Source organism: Ochotona princeps, chromosome 13 (assembly GCF_030435755.1).
Source record: "Ochotona princeps isolate mOchPri1 chromosome 13, mOchPri1.hap1, whole genome shotgun sequence".
NCBI lineage: Eukaryota > Metazoa > Chordata > Mammalia > Lagomorpha > Ochotonidae > Ochotona > Ochotona princeps.
The window spans coordinates 58,657,766-58,678,697 of NC_080844.1; the positions used below are offsets into that span (position 1 = coordinate 58,657,766).

The window sequence follows — 20,932 nt, forward strand, 5'->3', positions numbered from 1 at the left end:
CCAGGCTCCATCTCCAGCATGGCCCCTTCTCAAGTGCATGCCTATGAGTGAGCTGGTTAACTTTAATCAGCCTGTTTTCTTACCTGGAAAATGGGAGTGGGAGGGTGCATTATGGTAAATGGGAGGGTGGATGTTAATAGTGATGATATATACTGTAGGAGTGCTACAAGGAATAAATGAAATAATACCAATAAATTCCAGTGCATGGCAAGCACCCAATAAACCACATGTCAGTTGGGAGGATCAATGGGCTGTCACTCAGCCTGCCCCTGAGCCGCCTGGACTCAGGGTTCTCTTTTCTGGGCCACAATTAAATTTCCCTTTTCTATTAACAATACAAGGTCTGGGGTTCTCCATGTTTCGCAACTAAAAATTGACTTAAAGCTGCACAATCTTGAACAAGTTACTGAACTTCTCTATAGTTCAGTTTTTCTTACATATTCAATAAGGAGAATAATAACCTTACTCTCTATCCCAGACTTGTGAGAATCCAACTGGACAAGGCCTTACCAAGTGTGACTACTCTTCCTCATACAGCATTCCATGTCATCCTTACAAATGACCCAATGGTAGTGCATACATAGCTATTTGCCCCAATGGACAGCACAGGAAACCAGGGCACAGAAAAGTTAAGTATCTTCCCAATTGCCCAACTCTAAGTGCCCAATCCCAGTCCCAAACTCCTTCCCTCCAGCACATGCCAGTCCTGAGGTTCCAGAACGCTGTGGCTTGAATTTGCCCCACTGGCATCTTACAGTGAAAGCCTAGCAGAAATTAAAGGGCTTTAGTGAGAGTGGAAGGGAAGAGTGATGGCTAAGGGGTGCAGGTTTATTTTCACAATCAGGACAGTGTGTGGAATTTGAAAACGGTGATGACTGCACAACCTTGTGATTACCAGACACTACTGGAGTGTAGATTTCATCATGGAAACTTTAGTATGTGAATTACATCTCAATCTTAACAATTAAAGAAGTGCTAAGAAAAAGTCTGTCATCGCTTACCCCAGGCAACATGGCTTTCCTCTCTAAGTATGGATATCTGCCACCTCACTCACCCTAGCTATGGTTCCCTCTCTCCTCCATGGGTGGAAGGCAATCCCTGTGCCTGGTACAGCTGGCAGCAGCTCTGGTTGCTAACTCCAGACTCCCCAACCAGGGCTGAGGCAAGAGCTGGCAGTGGATACTCCACAGCACCCTGCCTCTCTGGCGCTATCAGAATGTGGGTCCAGATGGGGACAATGTTCCAGACCCTCTGAAGGCACTGGCCAGGACTGAACGGTGCTACGACTCCCAAGGGCCAGGCATCCTGATGGGGCACTGCAGGCTGGCGACTCGCTGGAGCTTTGTTTCCTGCATGTATACAGGTTCCAGGAATTCTGGAGAGGTTAGAAGATGCCTGGGAAGCTCCAACCACAAACAGGTCTCCACAAGGGTCCCAGACCTACCTTTGCCGGTGGGTAAACTATTCCTGCAGAGCCAAGGAACTACAGCCTGAGAAACTGCTGCTTCTAGAAACTAAAGCCAAAGAGAAGTCAAAGGGCAAATGGAGAACCCAAGAGAGGACAAGCCAGGACTGTCCCCTGCAGCCCAGGTTTGGGTCATGGCATCCCCAGGTGCAGGGGCACTTCCAGGAGCGCTTCCCATAATGCTCATGGGAAGGCAGCAGAGAGGGCTCAAAGTCTCTGCCCCACCACACAAGACCCCAATCTGAGCTCCTGACATTGGTATCATCCAGTCCAGGCATTTGAGTAGCGAGCTGGTGGGTAGAAGATCTCTGTCCATCCACCCACCCCTCCTCTCTGCTTGCATTTAAACAAGTTAAAAACAAATAAATAAATGAATAAATGTTGAGGGCCCGCCACAATAGCTCAACTGGCTTATTCTCCCTCCGCAAGCTCTGGAATCTCTTTTGGGTGCTAGTTCATGTCCCAGCTGTCACATTTTCCATCCAGCTTGGGAAAGCAGTGAAGGATGGCCCAATGCCTTGGGACCCTGCACCCCCATAAGAGACAGAGAAGAGGCTCCAGGCTTCTAGCTCCTGGCTGTAGACCAGCTGAGCTCCAGACATTGTTGCCATCTGGGGAATGAAGTAACAGATGGGTGATCTTCCTCTCTGTCTCTTCTCTTTATATCCGCCTTCCCAAGAAAAATGAATCTTAAAACATAAATGTTTAAATTATAAAATTTATATTTCTTTCATTGAAGGAAGCAGTAAACTGGTTACAGTTATTAATTAACCCTAGAATTCGCCAAGTATGCATGGTGCAGTTTCAAGTGTAACCACCCTCAAAAGTCACTGCCATAGAACATCCACCTTCCAGAGCAGTAGAGGGAATTGAAAACAAACGAGGATCACTGAATAAACAACTCCCCGGACAGCATTTGCTCCAAGTCATTTCCCAGGAAATATGAGGGCCCCAGGAAGGCACTTTCCAGCAGGGGAAAGCCATCAGGCCAAGGGACCGAAAGTGTCACAGCAGGTGTCACCAGCGGGCCCTGTGCCTAACCAAGGCTGAGCAGCTATAGTGAGGCCGGCAGAGCCCCTGCACGCATGCACACACACAAAATGCATGCATGTACACACACGTGCATGCTCCTGACCTTGGGAGGCAAACATCAATCACTGGGCTATGTTGTGCAGCTTCTGAATTTGAACTCCAAGCACAACAGCATGAAAACTAAGCAAAACAAGAGCCTTGCACCGAAGGACAGACCAGCAAATCACAGGCTGCTTCCTACCCCCACCCTCGCCCACCCAAGCAGAAATGTAGTAGGAGCCCCTTGCAAATAGCCTCCCGACTGGCGGCCTCAAAACCCTAGGAACTTCAGGAAATTAAGTTCCTACTCTGTTTAGGAGCTCCAGGGAGGCCTCCCAGATGGCCCCAGCTGTCACAGGACTCAGGTCCCTCACCAAGGCTCACACACCCGGGTGTGCATATGTTACACATACTTGAGCGACCTGGCTCCAGCTTTGACTCTGCAGCCCTGCACTGCCCAAATCCAGAGCCCCGGTCATTCCTCGACCCCCCGGGCTTCAGGAGGAGGTTCTAGGGACCCATGGTGTCTGTGTCTAGCTCTTCATTACTGCCATCCCTTGGGCAGGCCCACCCATGTCACCAGCGGCCTCTCTGACCCTGCTGTTTTCTTCAACAGTTCTAGCTGGAGCTCAGTGAACCCGGGGCCAGCTCTTCCACAGAGAGGAGAGGCCAGCTCCATCCCCCAGGTGTGGCCAACAGAGCTGAGAGTGTCTGAGGCCCAGGGTTCTGGCTGCAGGGAGGGGCTTCAGTCATGGGAAAGTGGCCTCGGAGCACAGGACACCCACCCAGGCCCACACTCCCCACCCTCGTCCCTGCCCTGCCTTTCGCATGTACCAGGTCTGGGTTGTCCTGAGAAGCATGGCCACAGCATTGGGATCACGCTGGGCTGGTGAGTAGGAACAATAGGAAGCCATGCATGCACAGCAGGGAAGCAGACCACTGGTCCCACAGCCATGCTCCCTCATCACCTGGAAGGTGACCAGAGGGACCATCGGGAGCCACCCTCTACCCTACCCCACCACCGGGGTACCATCAGTCTTGTCTGGGGCCAACCCTCACATGTGTTTAAATCCTAAGAATCTGAAGAAGAAAAGTCCAGCCCAGGAGAGGGCAGTTCAAACGCTGGCACTGAACGGTGATGCACTATCATGCAGGTTCACGAGACGCCTCCAGGCTGCCCAAGGGGAGGTGGCTTCTGGGAGAATGAGTGCAGAGCAAGGGCAGGTGCAAAGGCAGAGTGATGAGAGCCTCCCAGCTGACCTTTGACCTTGGGTCCTCCCAACCAGCTTTACTATCTCCAGGCTGCCGCGCCCCAGCATCACAACACAGCCAATAATCAATTCGCTACCATCACAACACAGCCATCAATTGCATGACATCACTCCCGGGCTCAAGCACCTACTGCAGCTTTCTGTTGTCCTTCATTCAACTGTTTAACCAACCAGATGCCTGCATTAGCTCCTATCTGCTACCACATCATCTTTATTACCCCCATTCAGCCCTCCCCTTCTAGCTGAGCTGTGTTTTTTGCCATCTGGGATGCCATCTGCTGACCCCCAGGCCAGCTTGTGCCCTATCCACACTGTAGACGCTTCAGGGAGAGAGTGCCTGGCTGTGCTTCCCATGGGAGGCGTTGGCCCTCATGGCTGTCCTCTAAATGGGTACAGCCCAGAGTCACTCTTTTAGGGGTGGGGGATGAGACTGAGGTCTCAGACTTAGCTCTACCCCCCACCCTGGGGAGGGGTAAGCCAGTTCCACCCTCGCCAGTTGTTGCACATGACATTCCATCCCAGGCCTCAGTTTACACATCTACAAGCGAGGCTAATGATGCACCCCCTCACAGGGTTGCTGTGGAGACCATGAACCCTGTAGGTGGTATTGAATACCCTCACCGTGGTACTGAACAAGTGTAGGATCTGCATGAGTCTCCCTTTCCATTCATTCCTCAGATCCACAGCAGCATGTATTGAGGCTTCGCAACTGAATCCACTGCCTTTGGGCCACCAAGCCCTATGCCCTGGCCCAAAGAAAGTGCCACTGCAGGCCACCAGGATGGCTACAGGCACCAGAGCCCACGCTGACAAGGCAACTTATACTTGTGCCTTGAAATCCCAACATTTCTCAGGTTGAGCACTCAACCCACAGCCCAGCAGCTCTACTCTGAGGATGCTACCCAAGAAAGTCAAATGGCTGCATCCACCAAACAGTTGATTCCAGAATGTTCGTGGAGGTTTTCTCTTTTCTAAGAGCCCCAAACTGGAAAAAACGAAAATATCTGTCAACAGGACAAGGATCCACAGAGTGTGAGGCACCCATGCCAGGAAACTCCACCCAGCATTGAAAAGGGAGCCAAACACTGAACCCTCAATGGCAAACAGGAAATTTGGTAACACTATGAGGAGGGAAAGACCCTAGATAGGGCTAGGTATCCACCCTATGATCCTATCGCTGGGAATTCAACAAGCATGGCAAACTGAAAGAAGACAATGGCAGAAAGATGGACTGGGAACGTTGACTGGCCTGGAGGAGACACAGGGAATTCTCCCAATTCAGGGGCTCCACAAAGCCGCCATGGTACAAGCAGTGAATTTTTCCCTCTAAAACAGTGGCCCTAACAAAGTACAACCAAGAAACCACAGGTATGCTTCTTCTATTAGTCTTATCGTGTGTTACCATACTCAGAGAAGAGAGGGTAGGGATGCATCAGTTACTCATTTCTAGCAAAACATTTTATTCTAATTCTAATACTTTGTGGCTTCAAATGGCAACCTCTTATTTGCACAGAATTGTGAATCTGGGCTTTTTTCACCTGCGGTCTCCCCAAGCTGCTAATGCTGTGAGAGGGCTTCCCTTTGCACCATAGACTCCCAGACAGCCTCTCTGTAGCTAACCGGGCTGCTAACTGGGATCTCAGTTCCCCCTCTCTGGAACCTCTCCAGCAGGACAGTCTGGACTTCCTAAATGGCCGAGTGGGAAGGGGCAAGTCCCAAGGCATGGACAAGCATTTCAAACCCCTGCTGGCTGCAACAGATTAAGCCTCGTTGGCCAAACAAGTTAGATGTCCAGGTGAAAGTAAGGTATGAGCCTGGAGCCTGCCAGTGTAACAAACTATCTCAGAAATTCTTCTTGGGATGGAATCAATTTAACTTCATGGAAACCTATGATGCAATGATCTGGGAAACTTCCCCTACTGCTCAAGGCATCATCAGATACCCTCCGTAATCAACGCCAGGGAGACAGTGCAGGTCAACATCACTGTAAGATTGACAGAGGAGGCCTGAGAACGCTTCTCAACCCAGCGCTCCAGACAGCCTCTCCACCATGATGGATACATGCAGTTCAAGTCCATTCCCCTAAGGGCTCTATCTGCAGGGCAGGACTCATCTTTGAGAAGAAAAACACTGAAGAACTTGGTCTCAATTCAATGAAGGTGGCACCAGGTCAAGTCTACCTGAGTGGAAGTTTCCCTCGTGGTGGGATGCAGGCACACAGCTAGTAGCAGGTATAAGGAGCCTTCCCTAGTCCTGGAACCTCAATTTCCTAGTTTCATTTTACTGCCTTTCTGGTGCCAGGACAAAGGCCCTTGCACTTACATGGTGAGTAGAGTTATGTAACCCTCATGTTGGGGCAAGTCTGCCTAACCCTGACTCCCTGGGCACTTTATACACATGTGGGCTGTCACTTCTCAGCTCCAGGGGGGTTCTCAGCCTATACCTGCACCACCAAGGGCAAAACTTCAGCAGGGGACCCTGCAAGCTCCAACCCTCCCTTCTCCAGACTCAACCAGGAGCAGGCTGCAAAGATCACTCAGCCCACCTCAAACCCTTGCTGGGAGGAGCCTCATGGTGCAGGCCAAAATCCTGCCAGTGAGTAGCCTTCTGAAGGCCCCTCCCTGTGGGGCAAGATCTTGGCCTTGGTTCCAGTCTGCACTGGGACCTGCTGTAAGACAGGAGGATCCTGTATACAAAAGTAAACAACAACAAAAAAATCTTTCCTCGTCGAAAACATTCTGTGTGGATGTGAAGGTGGCTCCCCAACGTTGTGGGCAGAGTGTGTCCCACAAAAATTCATCAGCTTGAAATTCAATATCCAACGTCACAAGAGTGTGCTAATGGTATCTGGAGGTGAGGCCCTGGGGAGGTTCTAGGATTCGATCACACCTTGAGAGTGGACTCCATGATGCCATCAGTGAGTCTACAAGGGGAAGAGGGGCCCGGCTGGTACACCTGACCTGCTTTTCCATGTGATGCTCTCCACCAAGCCGTGATGCAGCAAGAGCCTGCACTAAGACTGTGCCAGACTCTTGCAAATCCCAGCCTCCAAAACCACGGGCCAGGATCCAGAGTGATGGTTCAGTGACTCAATCCTCACCTTGCACACACTGGGATCCCATGCCCCAGCTGCTCCACTTCCCATCCAGCTCTCTGTGGCTTGGGAAAGCAGTAGAGGATGAGACTCATTCTTGAGTCCCTACCACCTATGTGGGAGAGCCAGATGGAATTCCAGGTTCCTGACTTTAGCTTGGTCCAGGCTTGGTTGTTACAGCCATATGGGGAATGACCCAGCAGACGCAAGATTCTCTCTCTCTCTCTTTCTCTCCCACTCTGCCTTTCAAACATATAAATAAATAAATCTTAAAAAATAATAATAGACCTCCCCAGCAAGGAATCCACCCACCGGCTCTCTCCCTAATGCAGTCTTTCTGAGCACTTAGGGCATTCCCAGTGGGTACTCCAAGCAGGAACAGTAACACCTCGTCAGGTGCTGTTACCTACGTCTCAGCTGAGAACACAGGTTCAGAGTGGCTGAATAACTTGCAAGTCAAGGTCGCATGCCCAGCAAGGGTGGCAGACAGGACTTTGTAACTAAGCCTGCTTCACTCCATCACGTGTCCATCCCCACACCAGCTGCCAGTACAGTGTACACGCTGCCACGCACAGCGCACTGGGTGTCTCCTACACTTAGTTAAGGCCCAGAAAGGTTAAATGATTGCCTAAGATAGCACAATTGGAGAGGAGTAATGTTAGGATTTGATGCCAGTACAAACTCCTGTCTGTTCTTTCCACAAAGGAGCCCTGGGTCCACCTGCTAGGCCCTTTCCTTCAGATCTGACCAGCTGGTGGGTGACCCTCCATCTCTATCTGTCTGAGCAGGTGCTCTGGCCAGGACAACCATGAACACCAGCTGGTCTGACACGGGAAGACACAGGACAGTAGTCAGGGCCTCTCAAGGGCCACTGTGATACCCTCAGGAATCTGATATGTAAGGACTGGGCATCCCCTGGTTTCTCAGGACAGGGTAAGCAAAACTCCTGCATGTCTAGTTCACATGCAACTCATCCAGAACTACTGGGGTGAAGCCCAGCAGACGGACCTGGAAAAAAGAATGTGCACAGAGGGTGTGGCCCACTCCTCTGCACAGCCTTGCTCCCAGGGTCTGCTCCAGCATCCCACTGCGTGGGCCTTTGTGGACACAGCCAAGGATACACTCTCGACAGACCTCATAGAGTTGACCGTGCAGGCCTCCCCAGCAGGGCCCTTGGACTTGTCCCTGTGTTTGGACAGAAGTAGAGCAGAAGCAAATGCATCAGTGGTGTGTTTGGTATCATCAGATCAACAAAAAGTCTCCTCTGCTGCACTCTCCCTGCTGCCAGGGAGGCCACAACCGGACCTGATGCCTGTAGCCCCTTCAAATGGGGCTGGCCAGCCAGGGACACATGACCTGATCACGGCCCAGCATGCTCCAAGAGAAAATTCCACCGGCTGCTCTTGATTCTCATAGGAAGGAGCTCAAAATACACCAAGAAAGCAATTTTCTCCAATATGCTGTATGTTTATTCTTTACATATGTGCTAGGGATCTTCAAAAAAGTTCCTTAAAATGAATAGTGTGAAAAAAATTGCATTCTGGCCCACATTGTAAGTGTAACAGATAAAGGTTCCACTTGCAGCGCCAGCATCCCTGTGGGTACATATATGTGTTCTGGATGCTCCATTTCTTACCCAACTCCCTACTAATGGCCTAGAAAAGACAGTGGAAGATGACCCAAGTGCTTCGGCCCCTGCCACCCATGTGGGAGACCCAGATGAAACTGATGGCTCCTGGCTTTGGCATGGTTGAGTTGCTGTTGCAGCCATCTGTGGAGTGAACAGGGAGATGGTAGGTGTGTGTGTGTGCACGTGTGTGTGTGTTCTCTCTTTGTAACTCTGATTTTCAAATAACTCATTAAAAAAAAACATGTGAGCAGGTTTCAGGGTATCTTCATACCACATAACTTTATTTTTCAATACTATTTTTCCACAAAGAGTTTACTTCTTCGTGAATTATTCCATTTTTCATCATAGCAAAGTTACCTGCACTGTAAACATTTATAGAACATAATCGCTCTGAGTACTGGGCACTGGGTCCCTCAGCTCCTCTCTCCCAGCAGGTAACCCCCATCCTTGGGCCAAGGTGGACAGTGCCAGGTTTGGGTACCCAGTCACACCTGAACTTAAGGGCCTCCTTAGGAATCTGGATTTGAGTGGAAACAAAAGAAAAACATCTAGAGGGCAGATCTGTTTCATATCTGGAACATCGGCGAGGTAGGTGACCACACTGGCCCTGCAATGTGCAGAGCAGACAGGTGAGCGGTAGAGAAAGGGCAAAAAAGGGAGGGACAGTGAGAGTGAAAAACGCCAAGCTCCCATAATTCTGCTTCCCAGACTGGGCAGTGGGAGAAAGTTCCAGGAGCCATCCAGGATTCTCACGTTCAGTGGCCTTTCTTGGCTTCCTCTGGTTACAGAAGTGCTGTGGCCTGAGTGCTAAATGCTCCCTGCAGGCCCATGTCTTTTAAAGAACATTCTCCAACATGGTGCTACTTGGAGGTGGTGGATACTTTAGGAGATGGAGGCCATTAGAGACCTCGGAAGCTGGTTTTCCACTGTGACCCACTGTATATGTGTGCTCTGCCATCCACTCTGTGCCCTGCCAAAGCAGGAGCCTGGTCCAGGCCCTTTGGACCTTGAACTTCCAAAATCACTGTCCACTGTAGCAATTAAAAACAGATTCATGCAGGAAGGCAAGGTTACTTGCAGCCAAATGGTCAAATGACTTCCCTTTGAAAACATTCTGTCAAGGATCCCAAGGCATAGACACATGGGCCAGCATGATGGCCAAATGGGGGCATGCGGAGGGCAGAGAAGGAGGTGCCAGCCTGGGCCTCTCCCATCGCAGGGCCCATCCTTCACAGCCATCAACTTGGCGCCCCATTCCTCCAAGCTCAGCATGACTGCTTTAAAATGTAACTCTTGCTTAGGGGAGTGACGATGAAGAGGGCTAGGGCCTCCAGTCATCTCTGACAGCACTGCTGTGTTGGGCAGGATCCCGAGGCCATCATTGCATTTGCTTGAAAAGTTCACGAAGGAGACAGCAAGCTGGATTGTTGTCCTGGCTATGCCGTGCTCTCTGGGCCAGCCTCCTCCCATCCACAGCCTCAGCTTGCCTGTCTGGAAAATGAGAGGTGGGCCCAGCACAGACATCGGAGCCCCTTCCATCTGGAGATGCCACCGCAGGCTTTGTTTTCTGAGGGTCCTTGCATCTCCATCTTGGGAAGGGGGCTGCTGACAACTGCACTGTAAACACTTTCTTATCCTGACAAGCAGAGATGGTCCCCAAGGACAATGAGAAAAGGCAAAGAAAGAGAGGAAGTGGTCTGAGGAATGTAGCTGGAACCCAAGGAATCCTAGGACACAAACAAAGGGAGGCCAGCCTGGAGCCTCAGCGGGCCCTGGCCCAAACACCTACATCTTCCGAGTCCTGAATGCGACCAGGGATCTGAGTGTGGGGACTATGGTTCCTACAGCAAGGACCTGGGGTCTGATTTACAACAAACAGGAGGTCACAGGGAGATCATGTTGGAAGCAAAGGACATTGGCAGAACTACCTTCCCCTGGGCTGTTGCGATGTTAAGTGGGAGGAGGGGGCAGGAGCATCTAGCCTCAGAACTATCCCCTCCCATGAGCCCCAGTTTCTGACTTTAAAACTGGATCATAAGGGTTGGTGCTGTGGCATAATGAGTTAAGCCATAGCCTGCAGCACCTACACCCTATGTAAGTGTCGATTTGAGTCCTGGCTGCTCTACTTCTGAGTCAATTCCCTGCTAACGTGCCTGGGAAAGCAGAGAAGACAGCCCAGCTGTTTGAGCCCTTGCATCCACATGGGAGACCTGCATTAAGTTCCTGGTTCCTGGCTTTGACCTGGCTCAGCCCTGACTTTGTGGCCACTTGGGGAGTAAATTAATGGATGAAAGATGGATCTCTCTCTCTCTTTCTCTCTCTCTCTCTCTCTCTCTCTCTCTCTCTGCCTCTGTCTCCCTCTCTGGTACTCGGCCTTTCAAATAAATGCATAAAATACTAAATGTAATACAAACTGGAGCAACGCATTCTCCAAAACGCAGTTCAAAACTGAGAAGTGAGGGAGGAAGGAGGGCTAAGAGGCTCTTCCCGCACCCACACCCGAGATCAGAGCAAATATTTCAAATGAACATTCATCATACATCAGACATCACTGAAGTAATTCTGCTGGAGTGCTGCATAGCTCCCTGCAAATCTGCACATCTGTAAAAACCGCACATTAAAAACACAGGAGGAAAAGCAGGGCTTCACACAATTTAACACCCGTGCAACCTAGCTATCAGGCTTGTCCACAAGCAGTGGGGGCTCGAACAAAACCCTGCACAGTCAAGGCAGAGGCACCAGGAGTTCAAGCCCCTTCTTTGAGATGAAGGGCCCTCCTAGAAGTTCATTGTTATCAAAATGAAAAACCCATCTGAGAGATCCAGCATTGTGTGTAGCGTGTTACGCCAATTCCAACAGCAGCATGTTATATCAGAGTGCCATTTGGGGTCCAGCCGCTTCCTAATACACCTAGGAATTCATTGGAAGATGGTCCAAGTGCTTGGGCTCCTGCCATCCACATAGGAGACCCAGATGGAGTTCCTGGCCCCTGGCTTTAGTCTGGCCCTGACTTTGCTGTTGCAACCATTTGGGACATGGAGGCAGCAAATCAAAGCTCTTTCTTTGTCTCACCCCATTTTCCCAGCTTCATCTCTCTTTTCCTCTTTCTCCTTCTGACTCTTTCAAATAAATGATTTTTTAAAATCCATCTAGGGATTCACCTTCACCCATTAATTTCCTACAGGTTTAGTGCTTTTTTGCTAGTGTGGAAAGACACCAAAACAGCTGTGACTTGTACCAAAGGAAGGTTCATCTCTGGGTTTTCAGCCCATTTTTAGTTCTTTATATAGTATCCTTGAATGAATGTCTTAAGGTAGCAAAGCACAAACCTACTGGAATAAAACGTGAATAAGCCAATACTTATCTTCAGGTACCTCGACTTCACTCCCAGATTTAATTACAGAGACACGTGGAATAATTTACAATGTAAGATCATCTTAGCACATTCAGGAAAAGTCTTCAGAAGTGAGAAGACTACAGTTGTTTTCAAACATAACACTATTTCCTTAAATTTGTACTGGTAACATTTAATCCTACTGACTCCATGACATTAAAAATAGCACAAATTCCTGGTCGTACCTCCCACGGCCTGGAGCATCTGTCTCTGCAAGTCCAGTATCTGGGCTGCTTGTAGAACTTCCTTAGACTGCCAGGCTGCAGTCGTAGTGATGTTATGTGACTTCCCTGCCATCTATTTGCAGCCCTGAACAAATATGAAGAAGCCCGGGCTAGCCCCCTGGGGGACAAAAGACATGCTAGGCCAACAGCCAGTGCTAACCACCAGAACCAGAAGTGAGGTTGTGTTGGAGTCTCCTGCCTAGCTAGGCCACCAGCAGGCTGCCATCCCAGCAGTGACCATGGATGGGACCCACAAAAGAACTACTGACCAAGATCTGCCCACAAGGTTCTGAACAAATCACATGACTATTGTGTGAAGCCAATAAATGTTGCGATGGTCTGTTACATAGCAAAAGCAAATATAAATATAATATGAAATTCTACAGACATTTCACTGATTCCTTAATATCTTAATACTTTTCCTTTGCTTGGGAGCCAATAAATCTTTTTTACTCAGGACTTAATGGCCCCATAGACTACCAAGAAGGTCCTAAGCCAGGACCCTGACTGAGGCTGCACCAGCATCAAGGACTGACGGTAGGGATTTGGCCTAGAGGCTAAGACACAGATTGGGATGCTCACATTTGATGGCGGGATGCCTGGATTTGCTGCCTGCTCCAGCTCCTGGCTCCAGCTTCCTGACAATGCAGACACTGGGAAGCAGCAGTGGTCAGGTGCGTGCCACCCATGTAGCAGACAAGGACTGAGTCTCCAGCCCTGGCCCAGCCTCAGTCACTGTGGGCATTTGCAGAGTGTATCAGCAGATGGGAGCACTCTCTCGCCTTTGTGCTTTCACTGCCACTCAAATAACATTTTAAGAAAGCCAGGGGGTCATGAGCAATCTAAGCTGCAGGGGAGGTGGGTGTGGCAGGTGCATGAGGTGTCTGAATGACAAATGCCACTGAGGGGGAACTATTTCCAATCTTTCTCACACCCAACATTTCTGACTGTGTAAACCAATTTTCCACACACACATTCATGAGTTATTTCCTGGAAACCGTGTTATCACAGGTTACTACCCAATGCCAAAATGGACTGTATAGACAAGATTCTACGAAGGACCTTGAGATGGGGAGATTATCCCATATTAGGAGATAATATGGAGGTCTTGTCCCAAGAGGGAGGAAGGAGGTGGAGAAGATGTGGAAAGTGAAGACTGACACTGGAGTGGTGGGCTCTGTAAAGAGACAAAGGGGCCCTGAGCCAAGGGATGCAGGCGATCTTCAGAACAGGCAATGAAACGGTCCCAGGCCTCCATAAAGCAGTGAAGCTCTGCTTACATCCTGGTTTAGCCCAAGCAGATCCATGCAGGCCTTATTTATGACCTCCAGAAATACAAGATAAAACATTTATCATGGTTTGAGCCACTACATGAGTGGTAAATTTCATGATAGCAATAGGAAATGAATACACTCAATGATCCCCCGAGCCTACAAGAATGTAACTCAGAACACTGATTAGCAATAACGAGTAATCACAGGAGCTCACACTAACCCACTGCCTACTTCATGCTTAGCTCTAAGTGCTCTTGTAACAAACTTATTTGCTCCTTCCACAGTGGGAAGAAGACACTATTATAGCCCTGATTTTATAGGTAAGAGAAGAGAGTTGAAGTTGCCAGAATCACCCAGCAGGTGGGTAACAGGCCAGATGCGAGCCCATGCAGTTTGGTTGCAGACCCTATGCTTCCCCGTCACTCCTCCCATATCATCTGCACTGACAGTAAAGACATGATGACACTTCCCAGTTACCCTCCATGCTCCAGGTTCATGCCAACACCTCCTATATATACTCTCTCAGCACCACAAAGGAGCAAAGATCACCAGATACCCTGTGAGCAGCAATCGAAACCAAGGGGCAGCCATGTGGGACCCAGATGTTAAGCACATCTGAACCCAGAAATTCCAGAGCCCAAAGCCAAAATTTAACCACATGCCCTACTGCCTCCCTCTTCCCACATGAGTCCACATGGCCAAGAAGGGGACAAAAAGCTAACCAGCCACACCATCCATCTTCCTAAATGGGACACTAAGAAAGTGAGTCACTCTTACTGATTTCAGCAGGACCAGGGCCATAAGACAGCACTGTCTCAACAAAGAAGAATATTCAGTCACGCAAAACAAGGGAACTAAGCTCCAGGCCCAAATCCTACAGCTCTTGGATTCCCAAGAGCGGTGCTACAGAATAGCTGCCAGTCAGGTCGTGGTCAAGACAACATCTGGGGCCTCTGCACAGCAGACACAGCTTGTCTGAGGGTGCAGGGGGAGTCTATCTGAGGGCAGAGGTCAGGTAGCTCTTGATAGAGGCCAGTGATGCAAAGACCTTGAACCCTACTGGCTTCATCAGCCAGGAAACCCAGCGGGGGCCTCGGAGCGTTGGCAGAGGGCCAAGCGGAAGCCAAATGCGGTCAACAGCCTGAGACAGCTGGCTGACCCCTGACGTGCTGGGTCTGCTGGAGGGGACACCCCGTGGCTCTTGTGCAGCTCAAGTGGGGCTGCCCCATCTTAGTGCAGGATCCTGAGCCTGCACTTCTCCTCTCTGAGCCTCCTGGACAAACTCTGGTTGCTGCAACTTCCCTACCTATGGATACCAGCTGGCATTAGCCAAACACCAGGTACTTGGTACGGATTCTGGGAGTAAATCAAAGCCAATCTATGATTATCCCCATTTTACAGAGGAGGAAACTGAGGTAGAGACAAGGGAAGCAACAACTTGGGCCAAGATCCCAAAGCCGTGGCTTGGCTCAGCCCCTGTAAAATGTTCTTCTCTACCCACTCCTCCCAAAGCTGAACATCCCAGGAAAGGGTTTCTCTGGAGCCATCTGTGGACCAGGCTGTCGTATCTCACATGGGGTCACACAGGATCCTCTGATCAGGACACTCAGCAGAGGGTTATGCAAATACTGGTTCCCAAGGCCCCAGCACCATCTAGTCACAAGAGGTCAGAAAACAGCAATAACACTCCGCCTCCTGCTGGCTCTTAAAACAACACTCTTCATGCTCAAGTTCCTTCCTTTCTTTCTAAGATTAATTCATTGTTTTTATATTTATCTGAAAGTCAGAGTTACAGGGATGGAGGAAAGAAGGCGAGAGATTTTCGATCTGCTGGTTCATCCCCTAAATGGCTGCACCAAGCCAAAAACAGAAGCCTGGAGTTTCTTCTAGGACACCCACGTGGCAGCAAGGAGCCCAAGCACTTGGGCCATCTTCTACCGCTTTCCCTGGGGCAGCAAAGGAGCTGGATCTGAGGTAGAAGACAGGACATGAACTGGCATCCATACAGGATTCTGTCACTGCAGACTGAGCCCTAACTGGTTATGCCATCATGGAGGCCCCTCAAGTCCCTTTCAATCTTATTCTACCACAAAGAAAGTCTGCCTGGTATTCCTATGTCCTTACCTTCCTCCATCCCCAGAGTGTGGCCCCAGCCCAAAGCATTCTGCAAACAGCTCCAGCCACAGCATAAAACATGCTTGCGTGCATTTTTGGTGACCTTCTGTTCACGGCAAGTGACAGATTTCCTATTCATGACACTGATAGAAACAGTCTCTAAAATAAAAAACACAATTTTCTTTCACTGCATTGACTTCCCAAAGATTCAATACATTATAGCCTGCTGGTCAGTCCCTGAATAAGCTTGGAAAGCAGTAACCTTGGAACAAGGCACACCTACAACCGACAGCTCTGCTTTCTGCTCTCCTGGAGCCACCAGGCATTGTGTTAAACACAAGTGACCTCAAGCCCCATGAATCTCCGTGGGGCCCTCTGTAAAATTATCCACTTTACAGGGTGTTTTGTGAAAATCAAATGAGCTGCTGCAGGTGGAGTTTCTAGCATGGAGCGATTACTTCAGAAAGATCTGCAGACTCTGCTGCCCTGGGGCCAGGGACAGAATGAAGCGTGCCGAGTCCCAAGTCTAACAACAGCGTAAGTCTGTCCTGGAAGACACAGTGTCCAGCAAGGCCTGGGTATCAGGAAAGCTCCCCAGGTGACTCTAATGGGAGAAGCGGGGCGGTCACTGACCTCAGGGGCTGTCCAGAGGTCAGAGGACAGGCGCCCAGGGCCAGCACTGCCCCGGCTGCCATCACACCTGCCCCCTCTAAAGTCATGGGGACCTGTGCATTCACCTCGCTCAGCCAGGTCTGAGAAAAGCCTAAGTAGAGTCTGCCTTCTTCCTACAGTTCCCATGGAGAGCACAGCAGCTGGACCCACTGAGCCACACAATCCTGGTGGGCCAGGGGAGAGGCGGGAGGGCACCTTGCTCTTCCTCCCATGGACAGAAAGCATAATCAACAACAAAACCATCTCCTGTCCATCTGTTATCTCCACGGCTCCCATCAGGGGCTCATTCATTAAAAGCCCCTGATTTCTCTCTGCCACTCTCATTATGCACAGCGGTAATAAAGCAGCTCTCTTTCCAAAGAGCCCCATTTATGTGACAAGACAGAATTTGGCCCCCCACAAGACTGAGTCCTCACTGGGAGGCTTATGGGAATCAAAGCCGCATGTCTTCGGAGCTCGCTGAGCCCAGCCCACAACTCCCCTCCAGCTTGTTCCACTCCTGCGCATCCACATTTCTAGAAGCATCTGCTATAGAGTGGGCACAAAGTGGATGCCAATTCCTGCTGCTGGTCTTGCTGACTCAACACATAGCAAGACATTCCTTGAGCACCTACTACGCATCTTTACTAAAACTAGCAAAATGAAAGACAGAGTCCTTGTCCTGGTTGGGAAAAAAGACAGAGAAACAACGCAAGTCGTCAGTGCCCATATGACTGATGCCAGCCCACTTTAGCCTTCCCCTGGCTGGCCACATCACTGAATTGCCCAAAGCCTGCAATAGCCTCATTACAAATGGGACGATAATGCCATGCCAACCTCACAGAGTAGTTGGATGAGGAAACAGGACACCTGGTATAGGAAGCTGGCACTGTGACAGGCTCCTTCCACAGACACAGACTGAGGTCACCAACGGCTGAGTACCAGACAGACCTCACGCAGACACCTGAACTGGCTTGTGTAGGATGAGCATGCTAGACAAGGGGAGGATGCCCCAGGCAGGGGACATCAGGGCTCCGGGAAGCACAGGATGGGACATGAGGAAAGCACAGGGAAAGTACAGAGGTCAACCCCAGCGGGGGTGCAGCTGCAGACTCAGGCGCTAATGGGGAGCAGACCAGTAGTCAGAACCCCAAGCACCATCATGGCCTGAGCCTGGTTCCTCTGGGGAACACAAACAGCCTATGGCCACATGGCCATGGAGAGTGGGGCACCCACCCTGTCTCCTGGACACATGCCATTCCTCTGCATGCCTGGCCCAGCGTCCTGAGGGTCCATGACGGGCTCAACATGTGCTGGGAAAGACCATGTGGCTTGATCACCTGGGCCCCACGTGCCATGGCCTGAGCGCTGACTTCCTCCTCAGTGCAGTGGTGGTAACAGCCCCCTCCTTACCCTTCCATCCCCACTGCAGAAGTGTTCACTCAACAATCATGTGGTCCAAGAGATAACTCAACATTCCTAGGTGTCAGCACACACTAAGCCCTCAATAAATGCCAGGGTTTTAAATGCCTGTTTATGCTAGGATTGATTGTTGGGATGGTAAGAATCCCATCTCCAAAGGCCACATGTCCACTGCATGCCTAGCCCTGACTCGGTCATCACAGGAGCTGGCCCAGTCTGCAGTGCCATGAGGGCAGGGCAGGGCTGAAAGTTATCTTGGCCACTCTGTCCACCATTCCCAAGGGTCTTCAGGAGCTGTGCAAGTATGCATAAAGTAAGCAGAACAGTCACGAAGTCCTAGTACCTAGCATCCAGCTTAAACAGGTACCTTCATTCAGACCTAGTTTCACAGCCACCTCCAACCCATTGCTTACTCCTACCACTGGGACTGCTACTGGTCAATGTTCTAACACAGCATGATGTCTGGGCCACTCAGTCCCTAAGCCAAGAGATCCCTGAAGAGATGCCCTGACCAGAAGTCACTGCCAACCACACTTTACCAGCATTTCCCAGAGTGTGTGACCTTGGACAGTGCACTCACCTGTGGATAGGTTTTCCAGCTCTGATAAAAAAAAGAGGAACACGAACAGGTCCATGAGATTTAAATACAATGACATGTTTAAGGCGCAGCAGACTGTGCGGGGTTGGTGAGGAGACCTCAGAAAACGGATGTACAGTGCATTGAGGATTTGGTGCAGACTGTTTCTAAGAGCTACTTTTCATACTCACCCCTCCACACACACACGTTATACGTGGGGGAACGGCAGCCAGACAGGCACGGCAGGTTCCAGCTCACTCCTCAGGTGTGTGAGCCCTGAGTCTGTGCTCCAGGAGTCCTCACCTTGAACTGCCTAGCCCACCACCTGCATCTGATCCTTCATCCAGCGCAGCTCTCTCCCAGCTCTGCAAGCGTGTGTGTGTGTGTGTGTGTGTGTGTGTGTGTCTGTTCATTCTGTGGCAGGGATGGACCGCACTGCTGACTTCTCTTTGAGGGGGTACAGCGGTGTTTTAGAGGGGTGTGCATGTCTGTTCAGTCTTCCAATGGGACACGTCCTATGCCCACCTTGCATTCCCCATAGCCACTCACAGGATCCAAGAAACTGGCTCACCAACTCCCCAATGAGTGATTGCAGTGCCACTCCCTAGCATCCTAATTTCTTGGACCAATTTAAAGGGAGAAGAGGTGAGAAACAGGAGGCTGTCCAGGTGCTGAGTGGGGCTCAAAGACTGGCTGCCAGACCCTTGCCAGCGTTTGCCAGTAAAAGGGCAGGCGGAAGCTGCGGATTCTGGTACTTCGGAGCCAGGGCCCGGCCTCTCCACCACCCCTCCCAGGAGTGAGCTCTGTCAGGATCCCCCACTCCCAGCCAGCACTCCCCCACCACTGCAGCACCGCTAGGGGAGGCACCTCCCAGATCCGCAGGAACAATGGGCTGGGGAGAGGGCAGGTGCGGCCGAGAGCGCGGCCCAGGGCAGGGGATGGCGGGGGACCGCGGCCACCCGCAGCAACGCCGGGAGCGCAGCACCGAGGGCGGCCAAACGCCCACCTGACTCAGTTTCTCCGGCTTCAGAGCTCTTTTCCTGCCTGCATTTTGCCTGACGTCTGGGCATTGTAATCTCACCCTCGCAAGGCAGCTTTTCCGCAGCTCCTGGGAAAGCTACCCCGCAGCTCCACTCCCGCCAAGGCGCTCAGATCAGGGACACGCAGCGCCCTGTGCGCCTAACTTTCCCCCACTTGGGACCTGCACGGGGAGCCTGGGATCCCTCTCGTCCATTCTCCTGTGGCCGGAGCCCTTGACTTAGGGCCCTGCTCCCGCTCCTCCCTAGCCCCCTTTCCCTGCTCCCCTCCCACTCCCCGCCCTCCAGCCTAGCCCTAAGGACTCTCTCCAAGGAAAGCGTCCCTGGCACGACAGCAGAGGTCCACCCTCCGCACCGGAGTCCCCTCCCCCGTCCCACTACGTCCTCCCCAAGCCCAGCGCATCCCTGGGCCAGGACGAGGAAGCAGGCGGGATGCCATTCGGCCGCAGCGGCAGCCCCCCACACCCGGGCGGGACGGTGTAAGGGGACAGGTCCTAGTCTCTGATCTCCCCCACCCCGACGCCCACCCTCGCCTCGCTGAGTCACAAAAAGGAGCCTCTGACGAGTGAGTGCAGGCCACTGGGCAATCGGCCATTCACCGGCCCGAGCAGGCGACCCACCGAACGGAGGGGTGGTTCTCCCTCCACTCTCACCCGGCTCCACTGGAGGCGCCGCCCCGCGGCTGGAACAGCCAGGGAGCTCCCCGGCTGGGACTGCGGTCCCAGTCACGGTATCCGCATCCTGGCCGGGAGAGGAGCGTGTGCCCAGAAGTCCACCTCCGGCCCCCAGGGTCCCCCAGCCCTGCCGCGGCACTGACTCCAGCCCGGTCGGCAGGGACAAGATGCGGTGGGCGCGCTCGCTTCGCCACGGATCGGCAGAGGGCTGCAGGGCGCGCGCCCGACCGCGCCTCATCCTTGCCCTGCCCCGCCAGCCGCAGCCGCAGGACCCGCGCCCTGCGCTCACCTCGGGACCCAGTGTCGCTGCCGCCAGCCTCCTTGTCCGCCATGGTTCGAGCAGCCTCGACCCGCGACAGGAGAGGCCCTCGACGCAGCACCTGGCAGCTCCCCAGCCGCGTCCTCCGGGTCTGAGGCAGCGGGCAGCCGGAGCACCGCGTTGACGCGGCGGCCGCTGCAGCCCGGGCTCCTCCCCGGCCCGCCCCGCGCCCCGCCCCGCCAAGCCCTGGACGCGGGCGGAGCGCGGAGGGAGGCGGGCGCCGAGCCCGGCCCGGAGCCCCGCCCGCCCCGAGCGCCGCTCCCAGGCCCGGGGACCTGGAGACCCAAGGAGCGCCCCGGGGCGGCCTGGGGCCGGACGGCGGCGAGCCCCAGGCTCTCGCGGCTCTCGCGGCTAGCCTGGCGCACGCTTCAGGGAGCTGGAAGCCTGGCGCTGCCTCCGCTCTTTGGAAGGCACCGAGTGGCAGGGCCCAAAGCTTTCAGCAAGCACCGCACGCTGTCCCCGCATCCAGGCCGTGACTGCCAGGCTTGAGACCCGCTCGAGGTGGTGCTCAAGACACCTCCCCCACACCGCGCGAGGGACTCCATGGCAACTCGGAACCCATCTAGGCGCTGGTGGTGGAGGCAGGGTTCAGCCCCGACCCTCCTTGAGGTCTAAGAATAACGGTATTAATAATGCAAGGCTCCTGCTATGAGGGATGCATACTCCTTGTCCTCCGGCTGCCACACATGCGCCACTGGCCTTAGGCTACCGGAT

General features: G+C 52.2%; 1 protein-coding gene across 2 annotated transcripts in view; it reads right to left on the reverse strand.

The window, feature by feature from the left end:
* The window catches only part of HSPA12A (heat shock protein family A (Hsp70) member 12A), a 47,502-nt gene extending 27,160 nt beyond the window's left edge, over positions 1-20,342 (reverse strand). For both annotated transcript variants that reach the window (XM_058671417.1, XM_058671416.1), the window contains exon 1: positions 20,189-20,342. In XM_058671417.1, coding sequence (XP_058527400.1) covers positions 20,189-20,231 — 43 coding nt within the window. In that variant the 5' untranslated portion in view covers positions 20,232-20,342. The remainder of the gene's footprint in view (positions 1-20,188) is intronic.
* Positions 20,343-20,932: the final 590 nt, after the last annotated feature.